The sequence below is a fragment of the Theobroma cacao genome, chromosome 9 (assembly GCF_000208745.1).
Source record: "Theobroma cacao cultivar B97-61/B2 chromosome 9, Criollo_cocoa_genome_V2, whole genome shotgun sequence".
NCBI lineage: Eukaryota > Viridiplantae > Streptophyta > Magnoliopsida > Malvales > Malvaceae > Theobroma > Theobroma cacao.
In genome coordinates, this window is record NC_030858.1 from 34,144,437 (window position 1) to 34,158,205 (window position 13,769).

A 13,769-nucleotide genomic window follows, 5' to 3' on the forward strand; every position below is an offset into this window, starting at 1 on the left:
ATAATGTATGATTCAATAAAGTTTTAAAAAATGTACAAAATTAATCAAAGAAAAACATACTTAAACTTTTAAATATTATTAACTTCAATATGTATATATTTTCTTTTACTAATATCCATTTTTTATAAAAGATTAATAAAATTTATAAAAATTAAAAAATATTTTAAGAAAATAAATTAAAATAATACTATTACCAACGGAATTTTCCAACGGAATCTTTCGTGAGAAAATTTCTGTTGGTAATAACTTTTCCAATGAAATATTCCGTTGGAAACTTTACCAGGCTTCAAATTTTTTTTGGTCCTTGAACTTTCCGACGGATTTCCAACGAAAATTTTTCGTTGGAAAAGTTATTACCGTTGAAAATCCGTCGAAAATTTGTCGTAAAAGTTTGTTGGAATTTTTTTTAAAATTCCGATGGAAATCCGTTGGAAATTTCCAACGGAATTTTTTCCGTCGGAAAAAACCTTTTTTTTGTAGTGATTCTTTTGATTTCTTAATTCCTCTTTTTCTTTAACTTCATTTTCTCTTGTGCTTTAGTAACTGGAAGATTTTACTACAACAGCACAGCTTAATTTAACATGACCTTGTTTAGATTTTTCTGTATAAGGAACATGAAGAATTACTGTCCATTTCAGCTTTTCATTCATGTACCATGCCTTCCCATATATCTTGAATCTAGTAGTATACAAGATTTTTAAGTATTCACAAAGCATAATACTTAATTGCATTATTGTTTCTCTTCATAATCTTGTGTAACAGACACACCCTTAATTGTATTATTGCTTCTCAAGGACTATGACAGCATACCAAATATTGTTATTACTTACAGTACTAATCTGTTATATCAGAGTTTTCTTTTGTCCCCTTCTTTATAGGAGCATGCAAAATTTCTGGAAGAAAAAGTGGAGCAATTGAAAAATGAGAATGCTCATTTGAAGAAATTACTATTCCTGGTGAGAGCTAATATTAATTTCTTTGACAAAGAAATAAGATATGAATAGAAAATATAAATATTCTTGTTATGTAGTTTTTCTTTCCTCAAATTGCTATTACTAATTGATACTTGGCCAATCTCATCTTGCATGTGGATCAGGAAGATGCAGTGAGGGATCGAGAGACTTCTAGAGGTAATGATTGATATCCAATTTACCCTATGAATCAAACATTTTAAAAGCAACAAACATATATTCCATTTTGATAACTTACATTCATAAAACCCTTCAAATCATCAGATATTTTAAACTGTCTGTATCTTGAAAAGAATCATCTTTCTGCACCATGAATGAGAGGCTGAAATGCAAAAGCATTTTGCTTTTCACAATACTGTTCAAAACTGTTGCATAGGATGTATAGCTTTACCACAGACAAAATAATGTTTAGACAAATTTCTGTGGGCTGACACAATTTCTTGAGTACTTAAGAAATAGTTTTCCAACCATTGCATCAGAAATAATTGATTCAAGTACCTTAAAAAAAGTTTTCTCCTGTATACATATACATATTTCCATGGAAAATTGTTCAGGAGTTACATTAATTTCTTCTATACTGTATGTACACAGGAGGGAGAATAGATTGAAGGGAAAAGGCAGACCAATTAGAAGAATGCATACAAGCTATTGGGACGAAGCAGGAGCTTAAGCTCACGACTGGTGAGACAGATGAACATGGGATGTTAGCAGTGGGCTATTTATCAACATTAAGGTTGAATGGTTCATTTTAAAGACATTAGAATCATCATTATACATCGGATATAACAAAATCCAAATAAAATAAAGAAACTAGATGCAGTGAGTTAAAAATCAAACTACGGCAAGTTTTTGATAACCTGTTTATGGGGGCAATTTGTGGCATCTAGATAGCCTGCAGAAACATGGCATTCTCCTCTTTCTTTCAGTTTCTTTATTGGAACATTTGTTTTCTAATAACTATAATATATAGTCATGATTGATCATTTGGATCTTGAGAAAACTAGAGAAGGTGAGATATCAGATTTACTTTTTCATCAAAGTGTCTTGATATATATAATAGGCATGTTCATCCATATCTAATCCAGTATGTTCAATAACCGTGATTTGCTGAGTAGAAATCTTTCAACGCAACAACAGTTCAATCTCTTTGAATTTCATCAGTCAGAAAGGAAGATCCCATACCGCCAACAATAATTTAGATTCTCATTATATGTTTGTTTGTCTGGTTGTCTGATAGAAATATTCTAATTAGTATCATAAAGCCGGCCATGTGCTTATCTCATACTATGAACATCCCCCTTTCAGAAGAGGTAGAGTATTGCTGAAACAAATCAACTTTTTTTAGAAAATAAAGATAATATCCAAGCAGCGGTTCCAAATGTCTGGTTTCAATTTGTGAACCATTTATATAGATATATATAAGCATATTTTACAATCAAGAGAGATATATGCCTCACTCTATAATCAAATCTCAGCAATATTGCAGTGATAGAGTGGAAAGTTAAGACTGCATACATATTTTTATCAATCTACTTCATATGGCCTAAAAATGGTGATCACCAGTCAATGAGATTTACAGAAATATGATAAAGAAACAGCTAAAACATCAAGCTCTTGCTACTAATATAATTTTTATATCAGAAAATATTAATCTATTCAACACATACTTTCTATCCTCAATCTTTGAGAACCATTCCTCCTTCCTTCCATCATAAGCGCTTTACGAGCTGAAGCAAGTCCATTGGGAGCTAACAACGAATCAAAGGAAGGATAATCAATCCAATCCTTGAGCAACTCCTCCTTACCCCATTTATCTGGTATCAGAACCGTACCTGCTACCTCTTCTCGGTGTCTTTTAAGCCTTTCACGTCCGGAATCCTTTTGCAAGGCTTCAACAGCATCATTTCCATCGCTGGCATGCCCTCTAGGAACCAAAACTGATGATGACCCTTTATTGCAACCATCTTCCACTTTGTATCCACCCTTGCAAGACTTGTCATGCAACGACTTGACTTGATCTTGATCATGTCCGAAACTAGGCTTATCGTTGGACATGAAGGACAAGGTAGGAACCCGCGGGGCGACGACGGGTTTGGAAGCAAAATTCTGGTCGGGAGTAGTCATGTTGTTGCGGGTGGGCAAATCTTGCTGCATGATGATGATGATGATGATAATGCTACAACGGCGAGTGCAAAAGAGAGAGAGTCTGATAGGGTTATTTATATTAAGGCTGCTTTGGAAAGAATGGGTGGGGAGTCGAAGTGCACGTCACCAAGCGTTGGCTTTGTATGGTTTGCAATGCACAAACGTTTCATCACAGCTGATGGTCTTCCAATTGTGTGGCTTTTGTGGAGTTGGAATACATAAGATTCGGTTTTTTGGAAGAGGGGTGGTGGGCTTTAATATGTTAATATATTTCTTTTTCTTTTTGGTATTTTTCCTTAAAGAAGGTTTAAAGGTGGACAGTGGGCTTGGGGGGCCTCCAGTGGGGTTGCTGTATTTGATTTTATAAGAGTATGAGGTGGAAAAAGGTGAGCATTCGATTTCGTGAGGGAAAGATGTGGACATACTCAAAACTAGATTCCGATATTTTCATTCTAAATTGTGCCAAATACCATTAACCTTAGCCCACTTGAAAATTTTCTTTTACTTGTTGGGAATTAGGGACAAAAGATTCTTTTAGCTCCAAATTATATTAAGTAAGTAATTATGAAGAAAAAGAATATAGCTAAGCTAGAAGTCATCCTATTAATTATTTTAGTCGTCGTGTATCTAAGCCTGATTTCTTAAAAGAACAAGGATGGTGATAAAAGGACAAATATTATCATGAATTTTGTCTCAATTATTCTTTTTTTTTTGGCTGTTTAATATTTACGATGGAATCTCATCATTATAAGAAAACAAGGATTTTTTTATGGAATTAATTTTGTTGGAATAATTTTCGAAAAATAGTGTATTTTTACTGGTGGATTTAGGTCCGACCAAAGTTATTTTCTATTTTCAAGATATATTTCGGACAAATTTTCAGTCGATTTTTTATGAAATTTTTGACAGATTTAATTTCTTCCGTTCCAACAAAAAATTCTGCCAATAATAATTTCCACGTAACATTGCCGACGAATTTCCAACAAAATATTTGATCTATATATTGGTATCTAAGAAAGTTCAAGCAAATAAATTTGTAGTCAATTAGTTGTTAAGAGCAAAAACAACTTGCATTGCCAAAGAGGCATTCTATTAGGTTCTAATCCTATGAAAAGAAAGCTTAACAAAGTTAAACAATAAAGGAGAGGAGATTTACATTTCAAGAAAACAAAATCAGAGTAGAGGAAATCGTGAACGGCCTTTCTTCCTTAGGAACTCGGGAATCTCTGGCAAACCATCATCTGTATCAGGAGTACGTCTGTTGAAACCGATGGAAACTTCAGCAGGCACAAGCTGAGCTCCCTGCATATTCCCAGATCAAAAGGGTATGAAGAAGATGAAACTAAACTGAAAAGGGAATACACTAAAAGCACTTACCTTGCCTTCACTATCTTCTTGGTGCTTGAATCCAGTGGCAATCAGAGTTATGCTGACCTACAAGCAAAGGGAAGCTCATCTATAATAAGCATCATACAAAGTATGTTTACATTAAGGTTTTGTTTTAAATGATCAAATCATTCAACAACTAACTTCATTCATCTTGCTAATTGGATATCTCGACCGTGATGCATGAACAGATGACAAGGAAACAACTATGTTTATCATTTGGGCAATTCTAATACTACTTTTGTCAGAGGAAGCCTGATTTATTTACTCCATCTTCAATATTTAAGAGAAACAATAATCTCAAACTGTCAGGAAGGTTCACTAAAAACTCTAAAGGCTTGTTTCCGTTTTTTCTTTTATTAACTTTTGGGATGGCCATTGGATGACAAGGTAGAGAATTTTATAACATGTTCTTTATTCCTTTTCCAATTTGTCCAATAGTGATGGTCACAACGCTAAAATAGTGACAGATTAATGCTTGTAGCATTCTAACTACTAAACTTACTTGGCCACTTAGTGATGGATCTATGACCGCTCCAAATATTAAGTTTGCATTTGGATCTACAAGGTCGTAAATAACCTCCGCTGCAGCATTCACCTACAAGTCAAAGAAAATTTTGACATAAGCAGTGGGATCATTACTAATCTGAAAATGTTCAACAACATGGACTAGGGTCCAACACATAACCAATATTTCAACTATGAACTACCCCAAAAATATCCCTAAAAATGTGTGCACATAATACAAGCCAAAGGTTATGGCCCACCTCAAATAAAGTTAAATCAGTTCCGCCAGTTATATTCCACACGATACCAGTAGCTCTTTCAATCCCAATGTCTAGCAAAGGTGACTGGATGGCATTCAATGCAGCATCTCTTGCCCTGCTCTTGCCTGCAATTCAGCAAAATATTAACAATTATACCAACCATCTACAGTAAACACCCGAAAGACATGCATTGTTCAGATTAGGGCCAAAGTAATATGGCAAAAATGGATAGGATATCATATATGATACAAATGAATGGGATCATATTATAAGAGAAAAAAGGGAACAATCAAAGTTATTGTAAAAGTAACAAGCGTTTTTTATACAAGAAAAACACATGAATTGATGCAATTGTGCTTCTCTTCTGTTTACTTACTATTTCAAATATCACTACAAATTTTAATAAGATGTCAGAGAATGACAGAAACAAGGAAAAGTGTCAAGACATAAAAGAGATAAGAGGAAAGTACAAATATTTATATATAAGTTAAACTAATTACTTTTTTTTTTTGAAAAGTAGTTAAACTAATTACGTAATGATTAAAATAATTTAAACAGTTAACTGAAGGAAAGCATAATCAAGGTACGAGTCTCATAAATCATTCATATTTTAATATCCTATGCCATAGTAAAGATTAGCTATCTCTTCGTTCTTAACATAAAGATGTTAATATCGTGATCTATGAGCAAAAAAGTTAACAGATCACTACTTTGGTGTGTGAGCAACAGGCATCAACTTACAAGTGTTGTGACATTATTGGTAATTAGATCATAAATATCAAACTTGAAGCAGTAAGATTCGATGAACCACCACTGGTCAAGCTACTAATACCTCTCCCTTAAATTTATTTCCTTTTAATTTAGTCAAAGTAAAAATAGGAGACTGCAATGACCAAACTTACCAGTTGCAGTTCCTATCCCCATTAGAGAAGACCCTGTATCTTTCATAATAGCATGCACATCAGCAAAGTCAACATTAACTAAACCTGGCACCTGCATAAAAATTCTGCAAATGTTAGGCAGCAGACAATAACACAAAAACGCCAAATTAATTGACCAAGAAATCTGATTCCCAAAACCCTAATCAAAAGAACTGATGAATACAAGGAACCTCTGCTGGACATGTTGATGTAAGAACATATTTGCACTTCAATACAAGAAGTGGAATGCAATTGTAACAAATTAGATTAATAATTTCAAAACACCACCAGAGTCAAATATTTTAATACTCCAGACACCAATTCACCTATTGAAAAGGAATGTCAATTAACAACATTACATTGAACAAAATTGTATCTATTTGCTCCAGCAATGACAGTAGCATTTTACAATCACTCATAAGAAGCAAGAATAGAATTTTGCACATTTAAGTGCATCAAATATGAAAATTCAGATTTAGAAATAAATGCAAGCCAGTTTACGACCCTTAATAATGAAAGGTTTTTAATCTATGAATAACAATGAAGTTTGACTATTAACAAATTTCTAAAGAATCAATTACCTGCCTACCCTGATGGGCGTGCATTAGTTATGAACTAAAGCACATACACAGACAAAATGCAAGAACAAAGTGTATTACTCAGAAAAATATGTGCTTTAGAGCAATTAACCAAGAGGGAGAGAAGGATTATTATCACTAATTTTCATCTTTTGGCTTTGCATACCTACCGTAATTATATCAGAGATACCACGAACACCTTGCCAAAGTATATCATCTGCCAAATTAAATGCTTCTGTTACTGGGGTGGACTGTGAAACTGCAGTCAGTAACTTGTCATTTGGAACAACAATAAGTGTGTCAACATTTTCACGTAGGGTTGCAATTCCCTCCTGAGCTTGAATTGCCCGCTTCCGTCCCTCAAAAGAGAAGGGTGTTGTAACAATACCAACAGTCAAGATTCCCTTTGACTTTGCTATGCCTGCAATTACTGGAGCCCCACCAGTGCCAGTTCCTCCACCCATTCCAGCCTGCAGGTTTAATGCCCTAGGTAAAACCACATAATCCAATAAAAGAATAAAAATAACAAACAGATAGCAGCCTTCTGCTCCCACAAGTGCAGAAGATTTGTTTCTAACATTTAGAAGAAGCTACACTCATAGCAACTCCTCTGACCTTGTTTTGGAATTTAATTCCCCCTCATCCACTAAACATATGAACTCACACAATGGAGCACATAATTGGCACCCTCTAAAATTTAGAAACTTTGAGAAAATATAATATCATTTCCAACATTATCATTCTAGGTTGAATATGTGGTTCTTAATCTAACTTAAGTATCAAAATGTTCCAAAATGTTACTGCAGCTAATGGTTTAGAGAAATCAGGTTTAATAATTTTATCTTCAAAAAAAGAAAGAAAAGACTACTGATTCATTATTGACATAAAAACTAAAAATTACTCAAATAGAAAAGTAGTAACTTTTATATTGCAAGTAATGTTCACACATATGCTACCTAAATCCTACAAAAGTATGGCAGAGTGGCAGATACCATATTTTTTAGCCAAAAGACCAGCGAAATAGGGGGGAAAATAAAACTCAATCTCATAGATTTTATGCTTCCATAGTAGAACTGAGGCAAAAAATATCATAACTTTCCTTCTCAAGGAAGTGATGATAGCAAGAGAATTCTAAATTCAAACTGTGAATCTACTACTGGAGTTGCTTAAAGCTTCTAGCAATTAAACATGTGAAATAGAACCTACCGTCACAAATACCATGTCTGCACCATGAACTGCATCCTCAATTGCTGCTCTGCTTTCGCTGGCAGCATTCATGCCAGTTTCTGGGTTCCCACCAGCACCGAGACCCCTAGTCAGCCCCTTGCCAATTTGTAAACGGTTCTTTGGCAACACAGGAGACATCTTCATGGCTTGAGCATCTGTGTTAACTATCAAAAACTCCACGCCTTTCATTGAGCTCTCAATCATTCTGTTAACGGCATTAGACCCACCACCCCCAACACCAACAACTTTGATCTTAGCTTCACTATAGTTACTTGGGCTGGAGGGTTCACTCAAGCTCTTGGTGATGTTCTTAGAATAATTTTCATTTCTCAGGTTAGAAAGTGCATCATTTTCTTCACCACTAAGCATTGAAACTTCAGGGTGTAAATCCAGAAAAGATGCTTTACTATGATTTGGGCTAGCATTATTAGAGTTAACAGAACATTTAAACTTTGTGAAACTTGGAAAATCTCTTTGCCTTTGGCAAGCACCCAATGAACCCCTCTTGCTAAAACCCTTCAAGAAACTAGCTCCATTAATCCACCTCTCCTTCAAACTATATTTTCTGGATAAGGCGAACACTCCAACAGATGCTCGAGAGTCAAATGGTACAAAACAAGGAGACAAACAAGCTGCCATATTTGCAGCACAAAACCCAATTCCTGAAACTTACAATTCACATAAACCAATATGCTCAAACATCGAATAATATGATACAAATCATTGCTCAAACCTGGTTATTAAAACCCAAATGATCAAAATACAGTTAATCGTTTGAAGTAATTCAGCATTGTTTTTAGAAACAAAATAAAAGGCAAAGTAAACACAAATTCTCCTATTTCAACACATTGATTTATCAAAGATGGTCCCGAATTGCACTAACGAGTGTTTTACCTTTTTGCTAGAATGAAAATCGATCAATTTACTAGAAAAAAAAAATGGAAGCAAAATTAACAACAATGCTGAATTGCAAAGAATTAAAAACCCACCAACAAGATCAAAAACCCAGAATAAAAATGACCTTCAACCGCAGATTAAACCATCAAAGGCAGACAGAACTGGATAAAAGTAAAATCTGCGAAAGAGACTTGAAAGAACAAATTTTGAAGCATTGAAAAAGAACAAAATAAGGAAAATAACAGCAGGGTATTAACAATCAAGCAAAATGATCTACAACGAGACAAGAATCCAAGGAAACTGCACCCCAAGAATAATTCCAAGGAATCTGCACACACTAACTTAGTACACTATAAAAAAAAGTGTCCAAAACGAAAGATGGGTGTTTTTAAAGTCCCGTGAATGTTTGTGACAGGTGCCAATACAAACTAAAGACTAAAGAAACGGGACCTTCACTTGTCACTTAACTTTTGCTTGATCTGGATAGTTGATTAAAGAGGGCATATTGTTGGCTGGTTGGTGGTTTAGTAAGGTTTGTCACTCTCCGGTCTCCAGCCTCCCGACGAAGTCTCAAAAGTTACAAATTTGATGTAGACCGTAGCAAAGTCAAATGGGGTATTAGCTGCAGTTTACTTAACAAACTTGACTGAAATTTTGTGATATGGCAGTTTAAAGAAGAGCCTTGCGGGGGTCCATAGGAGGGAGCCCTGGCAGTTTTATGTTTTTTTTCTTAGAATTCTGGATTAACATCTGCTCTCATCAAGTTATGTCAAATATCTCATGACTTGGATCAGGTTTGATTTCTCTCAACATTTTGCTTCTAAAGTAGAGATAATTTAAAATCATCTAGGTTTGATCATCTTATTTCGCGTATTATTTTTGTTATTCGTTTACTTGTTTTTACTTTGTAAGAACATGACAAGAAGTTTGTAAAAATGAAGAAATGCATTGTAAAAACACCCTCCGCACATAAACCTTTCAAAAAAGCATTCTTTTTAACCTGTGGACAATGTACATGTATATGAATCTTTTAACAAGTGAAGAGTTCCAACCTATTCTCAACCTTAAAAGTTAATTGCATCAAAAGGCAGGCATGATTTTCTCTCATGCTTACATGAAATTTTTGCAGATATCACATCCTTTAAAATGTTTGGATCTCTCCTTGCTGCTTCCTTTTTCCCTATTCCACGATCACCCCTCTTCCCCTTTTTCAATTTTTTGAATATGATTACGGGGATAGGGCAGTTGCAAGATGGCAGCAAGACAAAATGGTAAACCATTACCGTCGAGCTGCAGAAGCATAGTCATTCGCTCTTAACAGCACGGTAAATGTAGCGAACAAACATCAGGGAGGCACAGAAGCCTATTGTGCCAAGCATCAAGAAGAATGCATAGCACATGCAACCATTATAGCCGATAACGAATGATAGCTGCAATAAGCCACTCATACTTGACCTCAGGTAGAAGTAGATCGAATAAGCAAGCATAAACATAGCAGTCGACCCCCCACACAGCACAGATCTGTATCAAGCAAAAACACCAAGTGTTTAAAATACTACAGCAATGCAAGGGGAATTATGGAAAAACAAAGTATGTTTGCACTTATTTTCATCAATGAAAGGAAGTTACTTTGAGGGTTCGGGGAAGCAGGAACCAAAAGGAACAAAAGGAAAATATTCCAACAAGCATTCAATGTGGTTTCCAAAACCTTAACATTTTTGTTCCTAGAATCTAAACAGATACAACAAAACCAAAAAGTTAATTTTTTGTATAGGGTGGGTGTTCTAGAAGGAAAAAGATTTGAAACAGAACACCCAAAACTTAGGAAAAAGAAATGTAAAAAGAAAATAAATTAACTAATATAAAAAACATAGTTCTATAATTGAGATAAAGCAAAAACCTCCAGCTTGATAGTGTAAATAATTCAAAAACAAAGTAAATAGTTAACCAGGTAAGGAAACAAACAAGACTTAAGCACCTAAGGCAAACTCTTCCAGCATCCACAGTTAGAGGAAAGTCTTTTTTCAATCAACACGCTAATCATGTGCTAGTCAGTAACATCATTCACGCAAAATAAAATCAGTAAAAATCGAAGAACATTAAGAACCCTCTTAATAGTATTTATTCAAATATATGATTTTGCAAATTACTAAAAAGAGCCAGCTGTTTGAGATTTTGCCACCAGTTTTAAACATTGACCAGCCCTAAATGAATATAAAATCCTGTCTGTGTATAAGAGATGCAAACTTTCCCAAAAGGTTGGCAGCAATTTTAAATTGAATTGAAACATCCTCCTTGCTCTGTGAGATTTTATATCATAATGAAGTTCTTATAAAAAATGAGGCAAGAGCATATGAAGTAAAGAAGCCCCAGACACCAATCTCCATTAGTGTGTCTATAGTTGTATTCAGTGTGCATATTTATGCATGAACATGTTCATGCATATAAAATTGCAAGAGCACATACCTCCACCACCATTCATGATCTTCCACAGACAGCTGAATGTATGTCAAACCAACACTTAACATTGTGGTGAGGAGGATGAGGATGATGAACGTGAGAAACAAAATGCTGGGAAGAGTGCATATCTTGTATCCCCACAGGCTCGCATATAAGTGTTGTAACTCAAGGACAATTGCACTAAATGATAAGAAACCCCCAAGAAACATTTGAAAAGGAGTTTTTCGGTACCACTCCAATGGAGGAATCTCTCTTGGGTATCTTTTTGTAGCACAAGGTGCATAAAATTCAGACCTAAAGAGGTACCCAAGCACCCCTCCCAAGGCAAGCAACGGAATGGTGAGAAAGGCATATATGAGAATAATAGCCATGATGGTGCCAGAAGGGAGTGCAGCTGTGACCCCGTAAGACACAGCAACCACATTAAGGATGGAAACTATCACAAAAAAGGGACCTGCATACAGGATTCCAGCCAGTAGAACACTCCTTTCCTGGAAATTGACACTTTTTATTCAATAAATAAGGCTAACAGTTTTTTTTTTTTTTAAGAAAAAAAGGCATTATGTGCAACATTAAATTGTATTAGATAATTACCCATCCAGTTTCAGCAAACTGACAGTGAAAAGAAGCTGCAGTGTACCCAGCAACTACAGATGTCACAGAATATAAAGTGACAAGCGCAGTGCCTAGTGTTCCACGATTGTAAGGATAGAGGACACCAAAACATACTAGCACAAATAAGCAGCAAACTCTGAAGGGAAATGCAAATGTTAGGAAAAATCATAAACTTTCATGCACTGAGAGTTACCATTTTAAAAATCCTACTCTAAAATGCTTCTACAATAGCATAGCACCATTAAAATTATGAAAGGGTGAGCATTTGAATTTGATTTGAAAATCAAACCCCATAATGGCCACTCTTTTAAAGTATTATAAATATGCAATAATGTTTTGGACAGTGAAGGCATCAAAATTACATTTCTTGATGATGGATTGCAAAGATATGAAAGCATAAAAACATTTTTGAAACAGAAGGCAATGGGGAGAAGAATGCAAAAAGAAGAGGAAAAAGAAGAATAAGATGGTGACCAAGGATTGGTTTAATTAAAATATATCACTATATCAGCAAGAAGGAAGTAGACCCCCAATGCATATATCATAACAATTGTATCTCAGTTGCCACTGCCATCAAGCAAGAAAAGGCTTTGTTTATTATTCTTGCTGTACTTGATCATATATCAGCTGATAACTTAACAATCATGAACAAGTTACCAAGCAGATAGGAGAACTGTAGTTAGTAGCTTACAAGGTCAGCAGTTGAGTACCCGTGCCCAAGACAGCACAAAACAAGGACAGGTTTTGCGGACATCTAAATACATCACCATGAATATATTTCCAACCAACCTCCTTGTCTTCTTCTTCTTCATCTCCAGTTGAACACCTGCTATGCATGCAACAAACCTTAGCCTCAAAGGACCAAAAAGCCATTCTATAGGTCTAAAATTAATTAAAATTGTCAACAATACCAAAAGCAAATTACTTTCTCAAGTCATTCTTCAGACGCCGCATGAAAAGCAAGGTAAGCAACCCCATCAATAGCATAATAATGACAATGGAGTTGATGAATGAGAACCAATGAATCTGCTGGAGGATTGGAAGGGATGAAGCTCTTGAATATCTATCCATTCTGGTCTCAAAAGCAGCTGAGGTTGCATTCCAGGTGACTGAATAAGTAAACTTAACATCAATTCCAACATCTTCTGTTATATCAACGACCTGATCTGGGTCACTAAATGCACGTATTTCTATCACTTGGTTGCCATTATAAAGTACATCAAACTGCACATGTTTAAATAGAAAATACTTGGGTGTGTTCTCCTCAAGTGTCCAACTGTCTTCCTCAATTTTCCCAACAAAACCCCAAAATGGAAGATCATCATAGTACATCTGGAAGTAAAAATCATTAATTACAGCATCTCTGAATGTTGCAACATCATCTCCTTCAAGCTTCTTGTGACACAATGTCTCCGCAATTCTGTTCTCCCGGAAGTTCAACTTATATAAAGCACTGGTCAAACGATCACCACTCAGAACTTCCCCAAGGGACTCCTTCTTGTGTACTACAGGATCTGCAAGCCATAAAATGCCAACTTACTAGTTACTATTACAAACTCCACATGCTAAAAAATTGGAACAGATGAAACCTCAATATTACCATTTACCTTATGGCTAGAAAAAAGGAGACAGAAAAAAACATTTAAGTGATAACATCGGGAGTTTTCACTGTAAATAAAAAAAATAAATCCCTGGTCCCAGACAGAGAAACTAGATCCTAACAAAAATTTAATAAGATTATCTGTTGAACTTATACATATATATATATATATATATATATATATATATATATATATAAATAAA

The 13,769-nt window shown here is 35.0% G+C and overlaps 3 protein-coding genes across 4 annotated transcripts; all 3 read right to left on the minus strand.

Annotated features, from left to right (window-relative positions):
* Positions 2,353-3,215, minus strand: LOC18590321. The gene has a single exon (XM_018127293.1). It carries the CDS (start codon positions 3,123-3,125, stop codon positions 2,628-2,630), a length of 498 nt encoding a protein of 165 aa, XP_017982782.1. The 5' UTR covers positions 3,126-3,215; the 3' UTR covers positions 2,353-2,627.
* On the minus strand, positions 4,096-9,518 carry LOC18590322 (cell division protein FtsZ homolog 2-1, chloroplastic). 2 transcript variants are annotated; one of them, XM_007015760.2, is made up of 7 exons: positions 7,974-9,517; positions 6,938-7,237; positions 6,172-6,262; positions 5,270-5,394; positions 5,008-5,100; positions 4,494-4,550; positions 4,096-4,418 (listed from the first exon to the last, which is right to left on the minus strand). In XM_007015760.2, the coding sequence occupies exons 1-7, from the start codon at positions 8,631-8,633 to the stop codon at positions 4,290-4,292; spliced, it is 1,455 nt and encodes a 484-aa protein (XP_007015822.2). In that variant the 5' UTR covers positions 8,634-9,517; the 3' UTR covers positions 4,096-4,289. The 2 variants fall into 2 exon arrangements, with proteins under 2 accessions (XP_007015822.2, XP_007015824.2); XM_007015762.2 differs by having other exon boundaries at positions 4,305-4,418; positions 4,499-4,550; positions 7,974-9,518.
* On the minus strand, positions 9,862-13,622 carry LOC18590323 (transmembrane 9 superfamily member 5). Its single transcript, XM_018126922.1, has 6 exons — positions 13,607-13,622; positions 12,892-13,501; positions 12,658-12,792; positions 11,946-12,102; positions 11,358-11,842; positions 9,862-10,412 (listed from the first exon to the last, which is right to left on the minus strand). Exons 1-6 carry the CDS (start codon positions 13,620-13,622, stop codon positions 10,196-10,198), a joined length of 1,620 nt encoding a protein of 539 aa, XP_017982411.1. The 3' UTR covers positions 9,862-10,195.

Excerpts from the sequence above, each read along its gene's own strand:
- LOC18590322 (XM_007015760.2), bottom strand. The coding sequence starts at position 8,633 with ATGGCAGCTTGTTTGTCTCCTTGTTTTGTACCATTTGACTCTCGAGCA. Across the intron at positions 4,551-5,007 it reads ATCCATCACTAAGTGGCCAA|GTCAGCATAACTCTGATTGC; the intron begins GTAAGTTTAGTA and ends CTTTGCTTGTAG. Across the intron at positions 4,419-4,493 it reads AAGAAGATAGTGAAGGCAAG|GGAGCTCAGCTTGTGCCTGC; the intron begins GTAAGTGCTTTT and ends GGGAATATGCAG.
- LOC18590323 (XM_018126922.1), bottom strand. Across the intron at positions 11,843-11,945 it reads AGTTTGCTGAAACTGGATGG|GAAAGGAGTGTTCTACTGGC; the intron begins GTAATTATCTAA and ends GTCAATTTCCAG. Across the intron at positions 10,413-11,357 it reads GATCATGAATGGTGGTGGAG|ATCTGTGCTGTGTGGGGGGT; the intron begins GTATGTGCTCTT and ends TGCTTGATACAG.
- LOC18590321 (XM_018127293.1), bottom strand. The coding sequence starts at position 3,125 with ATGCAGCAAGATTTGCCCACCCGCAACAACATGACTACTCCCGACCAG.